Below are 18,464 nucleotides of genomic sequence, written 5' to 3' on the forward strand. Positions count from 1 at the left end.
CTATGACTTTTTCTTTAAGAAATTCAGAGCAGGAGGACAGAGCAAGGACATCTTAAATACAGTTTAATCTATGGAATACAGAGATGTTACACCATGAATGTGAGTCCCAAGGGTCACTCCAGGACAACACCAAGTACTAGCAGCTGACTGATGCCCCGGCTCATGGTCACTCCAGGATTTAGGATTTACTTCAAGGCATTCCTGGGCCATTATTCAAGTTTAATTTGTGCACAGTAATCCTCATGAGGAACCTGGATCTCAGAGGGGCCAGAATCAAGTTATCGCAACCTTTTTTGCTAAGAAATAGCCACTCTCACTCAGACGATGCATTCACTTTAGAACAATTAAACACAAAGAAAACCTGTAGGATGGAAAGGAAGAACTTTTCTCCAAGTAATTGTCTTGGTGTCCCTGAGTTGCATTGGTTTTGGGACTTGGTATCTGTTTACTTTGCCCCATCAGTATTTTTTTAAAAACCTTTCCAAAATAAAATTTGGAAATGAGTCAGCCATATATCAAAGCCTCTGTTTTAATAAGCCACATCACAAGTTTTATGGAATCCCTCTTCCTCGGTGTATCTCTTTTTGTTAGATGTATGAGGAAGTCCGTAAGAGTTTAGAGATGTGCAGCATCGAGAAGGACATTGAGTACTTTGTGAATCAACGAAAAACTGGACAGACTCCCCCAGGTGAATGGAGCGGCGGGGGCGGGCTTCATTTCAGCAATTCTCTTGTCATATGTTGTTGACGGTGGACGATGCCTGCCTCTTCATGTTTTGTTTCTTGATGCCTCTAGCACCCATCATGTATGAAAATTACTACTGCCCCCAGAAGAATGCAGCCCCATCAGGAAAGGCTACGGGGCTGAACTTAGCAAGGTAATGACCAGCGTCCTTTCACATGAAGAAAGATACTTCTAATAAACATTTTTTGTCATTAGTGTTCTAAGACATTAGCATGGAAACATAGCTACCATTGCATTTGCTAGATTTTTGGAAATAGCAATTTTAGGGCAAATGTGAAGTGGATTTCTCCAGTCATAGCTCAGGGAGGACGATATCATGCCCGAATGTGAATGATATTATTCATGCATGAGTCCTATACCTTTCTCATAGCCTGCAGAGAGTAGGAGTCAGCACACTCTGGCCCTCTGTGAGTCAAATCTGACCTGCCTGTTTTGATAGTGCCTGTGAGTATTTTATGGTTGAAAAAAATTGAAAGAATACTATCTTGTGACATAAAAATTATATGAAATTCAAATTTCTGTGTTTGTCTATAAAGTTTTTTTTCTTTTACTTTTTCCGTTACCATTTATCCCCCTATACCCTTTTCCACCTCCCCCTCTCCCTCTTAAGTATATAAAGTTTTTATAAAATATGTGTTTATTGATTTTAGAGACAGAGGAAGGGAGAGGGAGAGACAAACATCGATCAGCTGCCTGCTGCATGCAACCAAGCCCCTACTGGGGATCAAGCCCGCAATCCAGGCATGTGCCCTGTCCAGGAATTGAAGTGGTGACCTCTGGTGCATGAGATGGCATCCAACCACCTGAGCCATACCGGCTAAGGCTATATAAAGTTGTATTATAGCCCTGGCCGGTTTGGCTCAGTGGATAGAGCGTCGACCTGCGGACTGAAAGGTCCCAGGTTCGATTCCGGTCAAGGGCACATGCCTGGGTTGCGGGCTCCACCCCCAGTGGGGGGCGTGCAGGAGGCAGGCGATCTATGATTCTCTCTCATCATTGGTGTTTCTATCTCTATCTCCCTCTCCCTTCCTCTCTGAAATCAATAAAAATGTATTTAAAAATATATATATAAAAAAGTTGTATTATAATGTGACCACACTTGTTTGTTTACATTCTGTCTATAGCTGCTTTCCCACTAGAGTTGACTAGAGTTGCCGGAGAAGTGACTGTAGCCAGCAAAGCCTAAATCACTTACCATCTGGCTCTTGACAGAAAAGTTTGCTGCCCCTGACATAAAACATCCTGAGAGAAGAGGAACTTTTGTTTTATATACAGTCACTCTGAAGTCTAAGTTGTTGAATTTTCAATACAGTTTTAAAAAGATAATGGGGTGGGTTTTTTTTTTTTTTTTTTTTTTTGCGGGGAAGAGGGGGGATGGCATGATCATCATCATTATTCAAAACAGTTCATAGAAATTAGCTCTTCTGATCCTCACAGTGCGGTAGGAGCTGTTTGTACTTCCCATTTCACACGCGAAGATGCCAGTGTACGAGATCAGGAAGTCTTGCCCACACTGCTGAGACGTTCCTCCTGCCAGTCTGGTTGCGGGGGCAGGGCCCTGTGCGTCTGACCACGGTGCATCTCACTTCTCAGCATAGCAGAATGTCTGCATCTTGCAGGCCTTCGGCTTCATCAGAACTTTTCTTGCCCCTCTCAAGCAGAAGCTAGATCTGAGGAGAGCGCAAAATGCTTGTTGTGTGATATAGAAAACCAGGAAAACAACAACTTCTCTGAAAGACTGTGGTTTTCATTTCTTACAGGAGAGGACCTCTCCCGATTCCTAAGAGTTTACCAGGTATGCCAGCAAGAAAGACCTCTGGAAATGCTTGTCAGGGTTTCTTTAAGGTTGAATAGCTAGAACTGTGAAATAAAGGGAAAGAAGGGAATAATTAGAATCAAATTTCTGAAACAATGAGTCTATATTAGAATCTTACTATAATGCTATGTGTCACACAGTGGAATTTGGTAATTGGTGTCTATTTTATAGCTATCCAAGAGAATTTAGCTCCTGAAGTGCCAAAAGGAACTTCTTAGAAGGCAGTCTTACTTAAGAGATTATTTTATCTTGGACCATGAGAATGGAAGAGCTGAGTTTCCTTTGGATTATACAGAAATATAATTTACAGAAGGCATAGCTATCTAAAACCATGTAACTTAATATTGTATATTTTATGCATTGCCCATAATTGGATTTTTCACTAGTCACTGGTCCTCTCTCCCCACCCCCCCTCCCCCGGGACTGTTACCATACTTCTGGGAGAAACATGCATTTTAGCATTTTTTGTTAGTTATATTCTTTGGATAATGAGGAGATCCTTGAGGGTAGGCACTTTTCTTTTACCTGTACCACTCACAATACCTAACACAGTACAGGGCATATAATAGGTACAGAATAAATATCTATTATTTGAATAAAAGAAAGATATACCTAACTATGTTCAAGGGAATGAGGGGAAGAGACAGCTATTGCTGCATGGAACAGCTTAGCAAAAATTTAGTAACTGGGGAAAAAGTAATGGCTGAAATTATATCTTTGAAGAACATAGGATTTACATTATTTTATTTCTTGTTGTCTTATAATTACATGATAATGTGGGACTTATTTTTGTCCATATTTGAAGATGACTTTACTGAAGGGTCAGCTAGCTAGACATGGATGAAAAAGGGCAAAATAATAATAATAATAATAGGAATTTCCAGAATATTCTCTGGTTTGTAGTCATGACTACCATTTGTAGGCTTTGTTGCCTTCTTACAAAAGGGCAGTAGAATCTTTGAGTCAAGTACCTTGATTTGAAAGGGCTAAGATCCTATGAAAAAAAGGTTGGCTTCAGGTGGCTCTGTGTTCTGCTCTTTGCAGATGACCCAGATTATTCTTTGGTTGATGACTACAGTTTGATCTACCAGTAACATCAATGGTAAGAGCCATTAATTTTTACATCATCAAGGTGCATTTAGACTGGTGATAGTATTTTTGAAGCCTTTGATGCTTTTTTTGTTTTTAATTCTCACCAGAGGATACCGTTTTTCCATTGATTTTTTAGAGAGAGGGTAAGGGAGGGAGAGGAGGAAGTGTGGAGGACAGAGAGAGAGAAACATTGATTGGTTTGCCTCCCACACCTGCCTTTAGGCCATGCCTTTGGTACATGCCTTTGGCTGGGAATTGACCCCATGACCTTTTGGTTCCTGGGCTGATCCCATGTCCTGCTGAGCCAAACTGGCCAGGGCTGATGCTTCTTTGTAACACCACTGCACACAAGCAAGTTCTTGCGACAGGCATGCTGGTGGGTGTGGTGTTCCTGCAGGGTGACTTTTTTGGATCCACCACTGAAAGGGGACTGGAGACTACTCCATACCTATTTGAATGAGGGTAGTTTCCCTTCATTCATTATTCTACAACCCTTTAACTTGCTCTCATTATGCTCTTTTGTGGCTATTACTCACCTACATTAAAAGCAATGCTCACAAGCAAAACACACGTAATCTTCACCTTTTCATTCCCCAAAGGGGAAAAGTCAAGTAAAAAGAAGTCAATAGAAATAAGGCAAATATTAGTACACTCACCAAACACATAAGGGCATCATAGGGTCACCCTGCACCAGATTACTACTGTTTTGAACCAGCAAACCATAAGGATTCCTAGAACAGGACAATAAGTCAACCGTCACTGCAAAGATGATTCATATTCTTTGGCATTCAAGTGCTTGCAACATGCCCCAAGTCACTGTCGGTCTTCACAAATGTTTCATAATGCCTTCGAAGCCAAAATAGCAATATTAAATGGAATGTCTCATAAAGTATAATTTTTTTAACCCAGTCAGGCATATCTTGGGGTATGACGATATATATGCATATATATGAGCAAAGAAAAGGTCTGAAAGGATATGTTTCCAAACAGGTAATAGTTTTTCTCTTTGTTTGACCATGTGTTTTAATTGGTCTGCAATGAAGATTTATTACTTCTTCAACTAAAAACCGTTTCAAAGAATTGATTTTCTTGCCCTGGCCAGTGTGGCGCAGTTGGTTGAGCGTCATCCCGTGCACCAAAAAGTCACCAGTTCGATTCCCAGTCAGGGCACATGCTCTGATTGTGGGCTTGATCCCCAGTACAAGAGGCAGCCAATGGATGTTTCTCCCTCCATCCTTCCCTCTTTTCTCCCTCTCCCTTCCTCTTTCTCTAAAATCAATAAAAACAAATTAGAAAAAGATTTGACCCTCTTACATGTTTTGTCCTTTTATTTATTTATTTTTATTTGGCCAACACAGATTTATTGCTCATCCCCAAAATATACAATTAACATCGACAGCTTCAAATACTCTTCCTTCTATTTCTCTTGCATATTTCTGATCTTGGTGTGTTCCTGGGAATAATAGGAGAGGCAGGTAGGATGCAGGAAGTCATAATGGAAATGGAACAATCTCTCTGCCCCCTTCCTGGTTTTGTGTACAGCATAGTGGTTGGACAGTCATATACTTTACATAGTGTTCTCCCTGATATTTCAAGTACCCACCTGACACTGTACATAGTTATTACAATATTGTTGACTATATTCTCTCTTTTTTTTTTTTTTTTAAAGATTTGGCCTTTCCCAAATATGACTTTTGGCATCCAGACCAAATCAGATTTTTAAAAAAATATATATTTTATTGATTTTTTACAGAGAGGAAGGAAGAGGGATAGATAGTCAGAAACATCGATGAGAGAGAAACATCGATCAGCTGCCTCTTGCACACCTCCTACTGGGGATGTGCCCGCAACCAAGTTACATGCCCTTGACCGGAATCGAACCTGGGACCTTTCAGTCCGCAGGCTGACGCTCTATCCACTGAGCCAAACCGGTTTTGGCTTGACTATATTCTCTATGCTGTACTTTACATCCCCAAGACAGATGATAACTTTTGAATTAAAAAATATGTGTATCAAAAATATAAATACATGTATTATCCTATATAATAAAAGGGTAATATGCAAATTGACCAAACGGCAGAACGACTGGTTGCTATGATGTGCACTGGTCACCAGGGGGCAGATGCTCAATGCAGGAGCTGTCCCCTGGTGGTCAATGTGCTCCCACAGGGAAGCGCCGCTCAGCCACAAGCTAGGCTGATGGCTGGCGAGTGCAGCAGTGGTGGTGGGAGCCCACATCTGTGGCAGCGCTAAGGATGTCCGACTGTGACTTAGGCCTAAACCGTCAGTCGGAAATCCCCCGAGGGCATCCCTCCCCCTACAGTGCACAAATGTCGTGACTGGGCTTCTAGTTTACCATAAACTGATGGGTGCTATTATCACATCTCATTTTTCATTTGGAATACCCATTTTTTGCCATGTGTTTTCCTTTATTCATGCTGAGTAAAATCTCAAGGTAGGAGCAGGGTGCTGAGGTGAATGGTTAATTCAAATGACATTTCTTTGTTATTTTCTTTCAGAAAACAGAGCTTTTTCTGGCTGGTGCTTCTCTGGCACGGAAGGAGGCACTCAAAGCAGCCAAATCCATAGAAATTATGTCAATCATGAGGACTTTGAAGTGAACCCTGCTGTAATTTTTTGATATTTTAAATTCATGGTAAACATTTAGTTTAACTTAGCTAGTAGAGTTCTGCAGTTTCTAAAAGAAGTCGACAAACTGGCCTAAACTCAAGAATGATCCTTTCCCAATCAGTTACTGAAGTTGTGGATGAATTGCGTTTCTTACTTGAGCCAGAACAGTCTCTGGATTTGGAGCCTTGACTCTTGGAGGATGGGGAACAGGGATGGCTGGAGAGGTGTCTGAGCGTCAGCCTGCACAAGTAGCTCTAGGGCTTTGGGCAGCGTGCTATGGCATTTCCACAGTGACACACTCTCAAAGGTGCAAGATTTAAAATCACCTTCCTTTTTGGCTGGAAGACTTAGAGGCCCTCTGATTGCACTTTCTCATTTTACAGATGAGGAACTGAGACCCAAAAGTGTGAAATCAATTCCCTTGCTGTTGTCCCAGCTGGTTCTGGACAGAACCAGAACTAGAGTGCGAGCTCAGCCCACATCAGCGTTCTTCTAACCCTTCCTGAGGCGCTGATGCTCATGTTGAAATGTAAGACGCCAAATGTTTTTGCTGGCATCTTCTCAGTTGGGAAAACTACCAGGGTTTAAATGTCAGATTTATTTTTATGTGGCTTTCTGTGACTCCTGAACTACATAGCACCATATTTAATTGAATGAAGAAGCATCAAGTATAAAATATACTATTATATATGTCACTAAGAAAGAAGGGTGGGAGAGAGTTGACAGTTAATTTGAAATAGTTAATTGGCCACGCCCATTTGAATTTGAGATGCTAAAGTGTGTAAAGAAAAAAGTACATCCTAGAATCAATGAAATGTGATATTTTGACTATTAACTGAAGAGAAATTTAGAGTTACAAAGCCAGCCCTCAGTCCTGGGTCTTCTTTAAAGCATCAACCTTACCCTTTCACAAAAAAACCCTGGTCTTCTTTTGTCCCCCACAAACAACAGGGAGATTATGTTCCTTTTGTACAATACTCACGCACTGAGAAAGCAGTTCATTTTAGTTCATGACAAGTTAAAATAGCACTGGTACTTATTCAGTATGTTGTAAAATTCCATTCCCACAAGGCAAATATTGTGCAGTAGCTTTCCCAGAGCTATGGGCAAGTTGATAGAAAGAAGCTGGATTATTTTCCCTCTTTTCATGTAAGGTGCTATTGAAAGTGGCAGCTTCTTGTCATGACAGGAAACTTGCAGCAGTTGGATATCCTTTTGAGAAATTGAAGTTTGCAAAGGGCCACCGACTTCCCCAAATTGAATGGTCTCAGGACATTTTCCTTCGAACTCAGCACATCCTAAGTGCTTTATTATGGGCAACTCCTCAGGGATTTCACTTTTCTTTTAGTAAGTGTGATTGATGTAAAAGTGTTTTATGCATTGACAGTATTTTTATTTTAATTGCTCTTTCAGTTTGATATAAGTGAAATAAAGGTTCTTGGTGATTTGGGACTTACTTTGCATTTTTGTGTTGGTCATATCTCTCTCCCAAGTGCTATTTGGCCCTTTGCCACACTTGCCCTGGTTAGACTACAGAAGGACAAACAGCCATTGAGGGAAGCCACGGGAAACTGGTGCCATGCCACTTCCTACTAACCCTCCAGGTGCCAGCTTCAAAGCCACTTCCTCAGGGACCCCACTGCCGTGCCCTTCCTCCTTTCCACATTTTTCTTGTTATTACATGATTCTCTCTTGAAATCAGTTGTTCAAGGTTGGGTTCTCTCCCAGACCTTAACCTCCATGAGATCAGGCCCCTTCCTAGCCTTTTTCCAACTGCATCCTGAGACCATGACACATACCTATATATATAATAGCCTAAGCGACCCTTACGGCAGAATGACCTGAACGACTGGTCGCTATGATGTGCACCGACCACCAGGGGGCAGACGCTCAATGTAGGAGCTGCCCCCTGGTGGTCAATGTGCTCCCACAGGGGGACCGCTGCTCAGCCAGAAGCTGGGCTCACGGCTGGGGAGCTCAGCGGCCGCGGGAGGAGCCTTTCCCGACTCGGTGGCAGTAATACTGAGTGGCGGCAGCAGGCGCAGCGGGCCAGGATGAGCGCGAGCAACATGGTGCCTGGCCCCAGTTTGGGTTCCTTCCTGGCCACCTGCCACTTGGCACACTGCTACATCCCCCGAGTGGTCCTGGACTGCGAGAGAGATGTCCGACTGCCGGCTTAGGCCCGATCACCACGGGGATTGGGCCTAAGCCGGCAGTTGGACATCCCCTGAGGGGTTGCAGACTGCGAGAGGGAACAGGCTGGGCTGAGAGACACCCCCCCCCCCCCCATGCATTCATTTCATGAACTGGGCCTCTAGTTAGTAAATATGAAAGAATAGTGACCTAGAAGAGAACATAGGGAAACAACCAGTGGAGAGAGAAATAAAGTGTAAAGGGAACAAAGCCAAATACATGTTAAATTTAATAAATATGAGCTACTCTGCCGACGGTTGGCATATATTTTTTTAAACATATTTTTATTGATTTCAGAGAGGATGGGAGAGGGAGGGAGAGATAGAAACAACAATGATGAGAAAGAATCATTGATTGGCTGCTTCCTGCATGACCCACACTGGGGATTCAGCCCGCAACCTGGGCATGTGCCCTGACTGGGAATCGAACTATGACCTCCTAGTTCATAGGTCAATGCTCAACCACTGAGCCACATGGGTTGGGCCGACTGTTGGTATCTTAAATGTGTCTGAAAATAGTGCAGAAGTATATATAATAAAAAGTTAACACTCCTCACCCTAGAGCTAACCATTATTAACCTTTCACACATTTTCTACCCACGTACAAATATCTGAAACAGTCAGTGTCTATGCATATATTACCTGTGATCTCTTAATTTATAAATCTTGGAGATATTTCCTTGTAAGGACAGATAGCTCTACTTCATTTTTCCTTTAATTAATTAAATGTTCCATAACTTTATTTAAACCAACTTCTGATGGTCATTGTTATTTCCAATTTTTCCACTAATAAAAACAATGCTTACAAGTGGCCATACTTACATATTTTTGTGCATTTGTGCTTCTATACTAGTATGGTAGATGCCCTTCCCCTGAATCCTACCCTGATTCACCATAGATGAATAATAATTGTGATGCTTCAGATTAGAGTTTCTCACCATTCTGCTTCCATAAACAGTGAGACCCTTGTTACCATCTTACTGGGAATGGATCTAATTCCAGTATCTGATCCTGACATCTGAGCTTCATTTCTAATACTAACTGTCTTAGTTTGGGTTACCCCAGAAGGAGGCCAAGAGACAGGGACTTGAAATCAAGTTGCTTATCTAGGAGTTGAGTCCAGCGAACACCAGTGTTAAAATGGGAAGTCAAAAAGGAAAGAGAAGTGAAAAAATAGTTGCCACCGTGAGAAATGAGCTGCCCCCCGCTGGGGACTCTGGGAAATAGCACAGAACACATGCCTCAGTTCTTCCACCGGGCAGGTGAGGGAGCTGGGTTATTTAGTTTGCTAAAGCTGCTGTACCACAAATTAGGTGGCTTAAAAGTTACACATTTATTGCCTCACAGTTGTGAATTCCAAAATCAAAGTGTCGGCAGGGCTGGCTTCTTCTGAGGGCTGGGAGGGAGGGATCTGCTCTAGGCATCCTTGCCTTGTAGATGGCTGTCTTCCCTCTGTGTGTGTCTCTGTGTCCCAATCCCCCCTTTTTATAAGGACACCAGCTGTACTGAATGAGAGCCCACCCTTATGACTTCATTTTGATTTGATTACCCCTGGAAAAGATCTTGTTTCCAAATAAAGTCACATTCTGAAGTGCTGGGGGTTAGTATTTCAACATATAAATATTTTGGGATACAATTCAACCTGTAACTATATGCCAGCTCTCATCTGCCACTGGTTGAGTGTTGCTTTCAGTTCAGTGCATTATTCCCCTGGCACTTTCATCCTGTCATACATGTGGCCAAAGAGAGCGCCGAGGCTCAAAGGGGCTAGCTGCTGGAATTTGGGTCTGCATACTCAGAAATGCTCAGAGGATACAAGCAGGACACCAGCAGTGTCTGATGTTTTGGAGGTGCAAATAACTGTTTCTATGACTCATTTAAATTTTTTTCTTAGAAAATAAAATAATGAAAGGGAAAATACAATTTTATGTTTTTCTTCCTGTAGAAGTAAAAGATCAACAGAAGAGATCCCCTCTATACAAGAGTCTTTTTAAAAAATGTAGGTTGGATATTTTTGATAATAACTTTCACTGCCAGCTAATTGTCTCAAGAAACTGAAATAATTTAGAAGTAACATGATTTTGAAAAATAATTTAAAAAATGCATTTAATAACCATGAATGATGAAATAATGCCTCATACAGAATAATGTACAGGGAGTAATTAACTGGAATGAATGACTTCTTGGAAATTGTGTCACAAGAGGTTTCACCAAGGGGGAGTTGCCACCAGATGGCAACAGAGATCCTTAGAATCTAATTTTTGCGAGCAAGTTTAAGAAAGGCTCCTTCCTGGTTCAGCAGCCTTCACTGAAGCCCTTATGACAAGTGCTGTTCCAGATACTGGCTGACTTAGGAATCATGGTCATATTACATTTGGGGATGCCATAATATAATATGTGAATTATGCTCCTTTTATGAATGTCTAGTTTTTGTTTTTAATTGATTGGAATGTTTTTCTGAGCTTAAAAATTATTTTAAATTATGAAAAGTGCAATAAAATTAATATAACCCATTGGAGGGCATTTTGATATTTACTAAAATTAAAAATGAGAGCTTTCCAACTTGGCCCCGGCAATAATGACTCCCCCAAAGAAGGGCGGTGAGAACAGGGAACATTCTGCCATCAACGAGATAGTGACCAGAGAATACACCATCAACCTTCACAGGCACATCCATGGAGTGGGTTTCAAAAAGTGTGCCCCTCAGGCACTCAAAGAGATCTGGAAGTTTGCCATGAAGGAGATGGGAGCTCCAGCTGTGTGCACTGACACCAGGCTCACCTAAGCTGTCTGGGCCAAAGGAATAAGGAATGTCCGGTGCGGTTGCCCAGAACACAATAAAGATGAAGCTTCACCAACAAGCTCTGTATGTTGGTCACCTACATACCTGTCCCCGCTTTCAAAAATCTAGAAACAGTTAATGTGGATGAGAACTAACTGCCAATTGTGGAATACAATTATAAAACTGCCCCAAGTAAAAATAAATGAGAATGTCTCTTTGAGCAGCAATGTAGGTAGGCATCTATCTTATAGAAGCACACATGCACAAAAATATGTAAGTATGGTCACTTGTAAGCATTGTTTTCATTAGTGGAAAAATTGGTAATAACAATGACCATCAGAAGTTGGTTTAAATAAAGTTATGGAACATTTAATTAATTAAAGGAAAAATGAAGTAGAGCTATTTTCCCTGACAAAGAAATATCTCCAAGATTTATAAATTAAAAGGTCACAGGTAATACATGCATAGAGTATTTCAGAATGTGATATTTGTACATGGGTAGAAAAAGTGTGAAAGGATGTATGCTGCACTGTTAATAATGGTTAACTCTAGGGTGAGGAGTGTTAACTTTTTATTATCTGTACTGCTACACTGATTGCAGACACATTTAAAAATATTATAGCCTTAGCTCGTTTGCTCAGTGGATAGAGCATCAGCCTGCAGACTGCAGGGTCCCAGGTTCGATTCGGGTTGAGGGCACATGCCCAGTTGCAGGCTCGATCCCCAGTAGGGGTCATGCAGGAGGCAGCCAATCAATGATTCTCATCATTGATGTTTCTATCTCTCTCTCCTTCTCCCTTCCTCTCTGAAATCAATAAAAATATATTAAACAAAGAATGTTATAATTTAAAACTATCATTAAACAATAAAATAAAACTATTATAGAAAAATTTGAAGAAAAAAATAAACCCAATATCCAACAGTCAACATTGTGACTATCCTATATAATAAAAGAGTAATATGCAAATTAACCATCACCCTGCTACACCCACAAGCCACGCCCACCAGCCAATCAGGAGCGAATATGCAAATAAACCCAACCAAGATGGCTACAGCCACAGAGAGCAGGAGGGAGGCTTGGGTTTCCCCGGCAATGGAGGAAGCCAAGCTTTCCGCCTGCCCTTGCCGCCCTAGGCCTCCACTCAAGGCTACAAAGTTTCAATGATAGAAGATACATAAACCCAAACAGAAATGGCGGCAGCCACAGAGCTGGAAAGAGCAGGAGGCAAGGGTTGCTTCCGGTGATGGAGGAAGCCAAGCTTTCCGCACACCCTGGCCGGCCCAGGCCTCGCTTAAGGCTACAAAGTTTCAATTATAGAAGATACATAAATACCCCCAAAAATGGCTGCCACCATGGAGCAAGCAGAAGGCTTGGCTCCGCTCCGGGCTACAAAGTTTCAATTATAGAAGATACATAAATACCAATAGAAATGGCTGCCGCCACAGAGCAAGCAGAAGGCTTGGCTCTGCTCCAGGCTACAAAGTTTCAATTGTAGAAGATAAATAAACCCCAGATACCAGGGCCTCCGCTTGGGTCACCAGGGGGCGTGGCCGGCCTGCAAACCACCACAGGCCCCCTCGCCCAGGCCGCCCCACACCCCAAGGGAACCCCCACCCTGATCCAGGACACCCTTCAGCTGGCCCCCACCTGTGCACCAGGCCTCTATCCTATCTAATAAAAGAGTAATATGCAGATTGACCATCACTCCAACACACAAGATAGCTGCCCCCATGTGGTCAAAGATCCTGCTCCCATGTGGACACAAGATGGCCACCACAAGATGGCCAGCAGGGGAGGGCAGTTGGGGGCAATCAAGCCTGCAGGGGAGGGCAGTTAGGGGTGACCAAGCAGGCAGAGGAGGAAAGTTGGGGGCAACCAGGCCTTCAGGGAAAGGCAGTTGGGAGGGACCCAGGCCTGCAGGGGAGAGCAGTTGTGGGGGACCAGGCCTGCAGGGGAGGGTAGTTAGGGGTGACCAGGCCTGAAGGGGAGGGCAGTTGGGGGGGACCCAGGCCTACAGGGGAGGGCAGTTGGGCAGGACAAGGCCTGCAGGGGAGGGCAGTTAGGGGCAAACAGGCTGGCAGGGGAGCAGTTAGGCATCAATCAGGCTGGCAGGGGATTGGTTAGGGGGTGATCAGGCTGGCAGGCAGAAGCAGTTAGGGGCAATCAGGAAGGCAGACAGGCGAGCAGTTGGGAGCCAGCAGTCTTGGATTGTGAGAGGGATGTCTGACTTCCCGTTTAGGCCCGATCCCGGTGAGGGGACATCCCTCGAGGGGTCCCAGATTGGAGTGGATGCAGGCTGGGCTGAGGGACACACACTCCCGTGCACGAATTTCGTGCACCGGGCCTCTAGTTTTAAATAAAGAGGGCGTGTAAAATCTATATTAAGAATATTTTTATAGCCTGGCCTGGCGTAGCTCAGTGGTTGAGCATCGACCTATGAATCCGGAGGTCACGGTCGATTCTCGGGTCAGGGCACATGCCTGGGTGCGCGGGTTCCATCCCCAGTGGAGGGGGTGGGGGCCGTGCAGGTGGCAGCCGATCAATGATTCTCTCTCATTGATGTTTCTATCTCTCCATACCTCTCTGAAATCAATAACAAATATTTTTTAAAAAGAATATTTTTATGGGTCTTTTATTGCTTTTTCCTTTGCCTTCTTCAGGACAAATGTCTCTTTCCTGAGAATTTGTATAGTAATGATAATAACTACTATTTATTTACATGCCTGCCACTACCAAGCACTTTTCACGATTAGCCCATTTAACCTTCCTTACACCGGAAAAGGCAAGCACCATCATTCTCCTCTACAAAAGAGGAAACTGAACTTCGATGGACATAAAGCTTCTTTCTTTAAGTGCAAACCAGAGACTGAAGCTAACTGGATCTGGTTATCAAAATAAGGTTAACAGGCAAGCATCTTTCCCCGGACTCCTTTAAGCCAACGTGGTTGACCTGTGCGGGCGCACCGGGACAGAGCGGGGCTCGGCAGAGCTCGGGAAACTGACTCGCGACCTGTCAGCCGGACGGTTGGCGCCCCGCCGCTCCCCGCGACCCAATGCGATTCAGAGGAATTAGCGCGCCCCTAGGAGCCTGGAGGCCCAGAGCACCTGGCCAGGGGGCGGGGCCTAGAGGAAAGGGGCGGGGCCATCAGCATCCAGTGAGAAGATCTCCCGGAGTGGTTTGTCCTACGCTGCAGCCCGTAGAGGCCCCGAATTGCCGCCCCTTCTCCGGGAGTGGTGGAGATTTGATCATGTGACAGTCTGGGGGGAGGAGCTGGGCAGGTTGTGGGAAGCGCAGGGGGTTGACAAAAACAAACAGCGACGCCCGACGCCGTAGGGTCTATGGCTGAGGCCGTGAGACCCGCACGCCGGGCCAAGGCCAAGGCCAGCCGCACTAAAACCAAGGTGAGAATATCCCTCCGCCCGCCCTCCCCCGCCCCTCCGAGCCCCTGGAGGCGCTGTGTGTCTCCCTTTTCCTCTCTTGGGCCTCTCCGGCCAACTCCACCCATCCCCTGAGTCCTTCGCATCCTCTGCCCCCCACCTCCCCGTATTTGATTCCACCATCTATTGACTCCATCCTGGCCCTCTGCTCTCCTCCACGCCCCCTGCCAGACTGTCAGGAGTCCGCTTTTGCTTTTTGTTTCTCTGACCTCGCTGGGCTCTTCTTGACTTTCCTCAATGGGTCTGGATTCCTGCCATGAAGCAGCTTTTCTCGTCCCAGCCTCATCTTTGAATCTGTCTCTTTTCTCCTTTATAATTTGAGAACATTTCAGTCCTTCCTGTGCGTAAAGAGGGAAGGAACCTCTCCTCCACGCACAGAATGTCTCCTTTGGCTTTATGGATAGTGACAGAAAGTGATGGCCCTCTTCACTTTTAAAATTCAAGGTGATGGTGGTGCTAGTTATTTATCATTATCCTGGTTGTTTAAGATGGGGGAAGGGGCACGAATGTCCAGAAGTTAAACTAGGGGGAGACTCACAGGGCGGGAGGGGGGAGCGGATTAGACTGACGTGGTATTGGTGTGTTTTTAGGTTGACTTGTTTTTAGGTGTAGTCCGAGTTTTCATTTTGTTCCTGTATAGTTTCTGAAATGACATTTATTTTACACTGAACAGATTAAATGCTGCCCTAGATTAAATGGCTGGACCTAGATAATTTTGGCTTACTTGAAACTGAATTTACATTAAGGAAATCATGAGGATGGTGTTACAAGTAGAGGAAATTTTCATTTCTACAAATGGGTGATGTTCCAGAGCCGGGGTAAGTTAAAAATGAGACCCAAATCTGATTCCCTCATGGGAACAGGAGACTAGTGTTCAAAGGTACTATACTATATTTAATAAGTTGTACATGATTTAGGTGAATCCCTTTCATTATGATGCCTTTTAAAAAGCCTCTAATGGAGTCATGCGCATCAGTGTACTTCACTGGGGTCATCTCTTTGGGGAGAAAGCCATCTTGCTACCTAATTTCAGAAACATTTTTAAGAGAAATACTTTTGCACTTAATTGGGCAAGAACTATCAAAACAGAGGAGGAAGAAAAAAGCCGTGGTCAGCCATGCATAATGTCCCTGAACCTAGAATACAATAGTGCTTAACATGTAAACATCAGTCTGTAGAGAACACAATCTTAATTCTTAATCTCTATTAAAAAAATGAATGATGAAACTAAAGCGTGGATAAGTTAAATGGTAAGCCGAAAGGCATGCAGTTAGTGAGAAAACTCAAAGCACCAACAACCTCCAAGGAAGTTTTTTTGGCTAAACTGGCCTCCATGTTCATTCTTGCTGCCCAGCTGCATTGATAGGGATTGATATTTAAGAAAACTGATTACTCTCCTCCTGAAAACCTTTCAAAGCTTTCCTATAGCCCAGAGGCTAGAGTCTGTAAAGTCCTTAGCATGGACTCAGGGCCCTCAATGATCTGGCTTTTTCCTCCTCAGCCTCAGGTCTGTTTCCAGCTCCTCCCTGCTCCCATCCATCAGTACCACTCTGCATCTTTATGTCATTCATTTCACTTGTAGTTACTTTGTCGACATCTCCATTTTCCCTTAAACTGTGAACTCAATGAGGGAGGGACCTGTCTTGTCTGTCTTGTTCCTATTACCTTCCACAGGGCTCTTGTAGGCCCTTGGTAATATTTGTTGGATGAATGAGTAAATATCAGTATTGAAAAATATTTCCAAGCTTTGTCACTCAGAAGAATTTACTCTGGTAGATTTCCTGAGTGGTGTGAGGAAACAACAGGAAAAAGTGCACAGTATCTGCAAGGCCCTCATACTTGTCAATCAAGAAAACTAATTCTCTTAGAGTAAGTAGATTCATTTCTTAGCACTGGTTATGGTTTGGCATGGATCGTAAAGTCCTACATTAAGGAAACCTTTGCCATCTGTGCTATAATTTGGCAACTATTTACAGAGTCATAAAGTCGTTCCAAGGCTCAGTTCAGGAAGTGAGTAGTGTCATGTGCTATTGTCTTTGGAATAGTTTGAGCGACTTCTAGATTTTACCCAGTAGGTGACCTGCATTCTTCATTGTTAATCACCTGGTAGATGACTTCACATTGTTAGGTTGTGGTTATCACCTGATACCTAAGAGTTAGTCCTAATAACATTTTAATTAAAAAAAAGTCAGCCAAAACCGGTTTGGCTCAGTGGATAGAGCGTCAGCCTGCGGACTGAAAGGTCCCAGGTTCGATTCCGGTCAAGGGCATGTACCTTGGTTGCGGGCACATCCCCGGTAGGAGGTGTGCAAGAGGCAGCTGATCGATGTTTCTCTCTCATCGATGTTTCTAACTCTCTATCCCTCTTCCTTCCTCTCTGTAAAAAATCAATAAAATATATTTAAAAAAAGAAAAAAAAAAAAGTCATCTGCTAAATATATCCCCCACCTCAGAAGACCATGACTTTATTGATCTTGGTAGATTATAGGTTAAGAACAGTAGATTTTTAGATTGGACTTACTTTGTAGAAGCAGTATATTTTATAGTCATGCAAAGTATTTTATAATTAATTTTAAATTCTGAATGCCAACAACTCATTAATAGTGAGAGTATATGGTAATTGCTAAGGATAGACTGAGTTGCGGCTCAGAAAGCTGATAACAGAAAGACTTTTTAAACCCCTATCCCCTGTTGCTTTTCAGCTTAGATGATTTGTACCTCTTAGTCCCTCCCTTTCGTTAGTGATTATAAAAATGAAGTTGGGAGATACTGTATATTATTATGTAGCTCCTTTTGTGCCTTTCAAGAGTCATTCATTTGTTGAAGAAACACTCACTGATCACCTACTCCTACTATGTACCAGAAACTGTTCTAGGCATTTGGGACTAATAGAAGAAAAAACAAAGAACCTGACCTTAATGGAGCTTGCATTCTAGAGGGAGAAAACAAACAAACAAAGAACCCTATACAAACAAATAAAATACATCATGTTAGAAGATGGTAAATGCTGTGAAAAAAGGAAAAGAGCCAGGAAAAGAGTATTGGTGAGATATTAGGATGGGATGAAATTTTAAATAGGTTGTTAAGGTGATTCTTAGGGAAGGTGACGTTTATATAAAGACATGAAAGAGATCAGGCAGTTAGCTCTGTGAATATTGGGGGGGAATGTCTAGGCAGAGGCAACAGCTGGGGCAAAAAACCAAACTTCTAAATGTGCCAGAGCACATGGTAAGTATAAGTATTCAATAATTTCTTCATATTAGGATGCTGTACTTAGGATGGAGCTCAGCATGTAGTTGGTACTTAATTTTTGTAAATTATAGGTGATCCTCACTATTGTCTCAAGAAACATTTATTGAACACAGTGTCAAAAGTCAAAGGCAGATCAGATCCAAAGAAGCATAAGATCCAAAGAGGCATAAAATCAAAGGCAGATCCAGAGCCAAAGAGGCCTAAGAAACATTTATTGAACACAGTGTCAAAAATCAAAGGCAGATCAAACCCTTCCGTCCCAGGGTCAATGCTCTATCCACTGAGCCAAACTGGCTAGGGCACTCTCTTCCTGTTTTAATTTTAGCTAGCTAGTTACAACGGTAACGTTACCATTGTCCATCCTTCCCTCCCTCTGCCCTTCTCTGATCTGCTAGTCCATTTTTCCAGTTACATCTTCAGCTCCTCCTTTTTCCCTACCTTTTTCCCTGGGACAACTCTGTTAATTCCTCTTTGGACCTGACTTTCCTCTCTCCACAGGTAGAGAGTTTTCTTTGG

General features: G+C 43.2%; 2 protein-coding genes across 3 annotated transcripts in view; both read left to right on the forward strand.

The window, feature by feature from the left end:
- Positions 1-7,735, forward strand: part of PSTPIP2 (proline-serine-threonine phosphatase interacting protein 2) — a 67,040-nt gene extending 59,305 nt beyond the window's left edge. Inside the window, exons 11-15 of the mRNA XM_080684629.1 lie at positions 592-688; positions 796-877; positions 2,505-2,539; positions 3,605-3,662; positions 6,172-7,735. Coding sequence (XP_080540755.1) covers positions 592-688; positions 796-877; positions 2,505-2,539; positions 3,605-3,654 — 264 coding nt within the window. The 3' untranslated portion in view covers positions 3,655-3,662; positions 6,172-7,735. The remainder of the gene's footprint in view (positions 1-591; positions 689-795; positions 878-2,504; positions 2,540-3,604; positions 3,663-6,171) is intronic.
- Positions 7,736-14,530: 6,795 nt separating this feature from the next.
- EPG5 (ectopic P-granules 5 autophagy tethering factor) overlaps positions 14,531-18,464 on the forward strand; it is an 88,409-nt gene continuing 84,475 nt past the window's right edge. For both annotated transcript variants that reach the window (XM_080684728.1, XM_080684729.1), the window contains exon 1: positions 14,531-14,660. In XM_080684728.1, coding sequence (XP_080540854.1) covers positions 14,598-14,660 — 63 coding nt within the window. In that variant the 5' untranslated portion in view covers positions 14,531-14,597. The remainder of the gene's footprint in view (positions 14,661-18,464) is intronic.

This window comes from Plecotus auritus (genome assembly GCF_963455305.1).
Source record: "Plecotus auritus genome assembly, chromosome: 8".
NCBI lineage: Eukaryota > Metazoa > Chordata > Mammalia > Chiroptera > Vespertilionidae > Plecotus > Plecotus auritus.